Source organism: Cynoglossus semilaevis, chromosome 2, assembly GCF_000523025.1.
Source record: "Cynoglossus semilaevis isolate Cse_v1.0 chromosome 2, Cse_v1.0, whole genome shotgun sequence".
NCBI classification, from domain to species: Eukaryota; Metazoa; Chordata; class Actinopteri; order Pleuronectiformes; family Cynoglossidae; genus Cynoglossus; species Cynoglossus semilaevis.
Genome location: NC_024308.1, coordinates 6,314,069 through 6,315,333, shown reverse-complemented (window position 1 = coordinate 6,315,333; position 1,265 = coordinate 6,314,069). Strand labels below are relative to the sequence as shown.

The 1,265-nt window shown below is 59.2% G+C and overlaps 2 protein-coding genes across 2 annotated transcripts in view; both read left to right on the top strand.

Moving 5' to 3' along the window:
* The window catches only part of LOC103395585 (forkhead box protein D3-like), a 2,275-nt gene extending 2,076 nt beyond the window's left edge, over positions 1 to 199 (top strand). The window contains exon 2 of the mRNA XM_008333343.2: positions 183 to 199. Within this exon, the coding sequence (XP_008331565.1) occupies positions 183 to 199 (17 nt within the window). The remainder of the gene's footprint in view (positions 1 to 182) is intronic.
* Positions 7 to 1,265, top strand: part of foxd3 (forkhead box D3) — a 3,010-nt gene continuing 1,751 nt past the window's right edge. The window contains exon 1 of the mRNA XM_008333177.3: positions 7 to 1,212. Within this exon, the coding sequence (XP_008331399.1) occupies positions 365 to 1,212 (848 nt within the window). The 5' untranslated portion in view covers positions 7 to 364. The remainder of the gene's footprint in view (positions 1,213 to 1,265) is intronic.

The window sequence follows — 1,265 nt, the reverse complement described above, 5'->3', positions numbered from 1 at the left end:
AGAGAGAGAGAGAAAGAGAAAGAGAGAGAGAGAGACGCAACATCTCCAAACAACTTTCCAGCGCGAGGAAGACGCACCGCGGCCTGAAGCTCCTTCTGTCCACTGGAGATTTTCTTTCTTTCTTTTCTTTTTTTTTTAGAAGTTAGAGCCTCTCCGCCGGTGTTGACTGGCTGTTGCTAAAGGCTTCGACCGCATTTAGATTTTGGGAGACATCCGATCTGTGGACAGAAAGGAGTCCAAGTGAGCGGCTCGGTGTGCGCACTGACTCGGCGCTCAGCTCTGCCTTACCCTCCACAGCCCGCTGGTCCCGGGGTTTTAGGCTCAAAAAGACTCTATTTTTAAAAAAAGAAACTTAAGCTGTGAGATGACCCTGTCTGGAGGCAGCGAAAGAGCCAGCGACATGTCCGGCCAAACTGTGCTCACGGCGGAGGACGTGGACATCGACGTGGTGGGAGAAGGAGACGAGGAGGGCATGGAGAGGATGGACAGCGACTGCGACAGTCCCGGTGTGGACATCCTGCACGACCTCCGCGGGGACGCAGGAGATGATGAGGTGGAGGATGAGATCGAGGTGGAGAAGGAGGAGGAGGAGGAGATGAGGTCCGGTGGCAGTCCGTGCTGCGAGAGCTCCGGCGAGGGCGAGAATGGCACCGGCAAAGGAGAGGGTCACGACGGGAGCGCAGCGTCAGGGGGTTCGATCCAAAAGTCCAAAAACAGCCTGGTGAAACCGCCCTACTCCTACATCGCCCTCATCACCATGGCCATCCTCCAGAGCCCGCAGAAGAAGCTCACACTCAGCGGCATCTGTGAGTTCATCAGCAGCCGGTTCCAGTACTACAGGGAGAAGTTCCCCGCCTGGCAGAACTCCATCAGACACAACCTGTCCCTCAACGACTGCTTCGTGAAAATCCCACGGGAGCCAGGCAACCCCGGCAAGGGCAACTACTGGACCCTGGACCCGGCGTCAGAGGACATGTTCGACAACGGCAGCTTCCTCCGGCGGAGGAAAAGGTTCAAGCGGGTCCAGCCGGACATGCTCAGGGACCAGACCGCGCTCATGATGCAGAGTTTCGGGGCGTACGGCCTCGGGGGCCCATACGGGAGGCACTACGGGATCCACCCGGCTGCGTACTCTCACCCGGCGTCTTTGCAGTACCCTTACATCCCCCCCGTGGGTCCTATGTTGCCCCCGGGCGTCCCGCTTCTGCCCTCGGCGGCGCTGGAACGCAAGGCGCACCAGCCCACTCTCCACGCGGGCCCTCAGT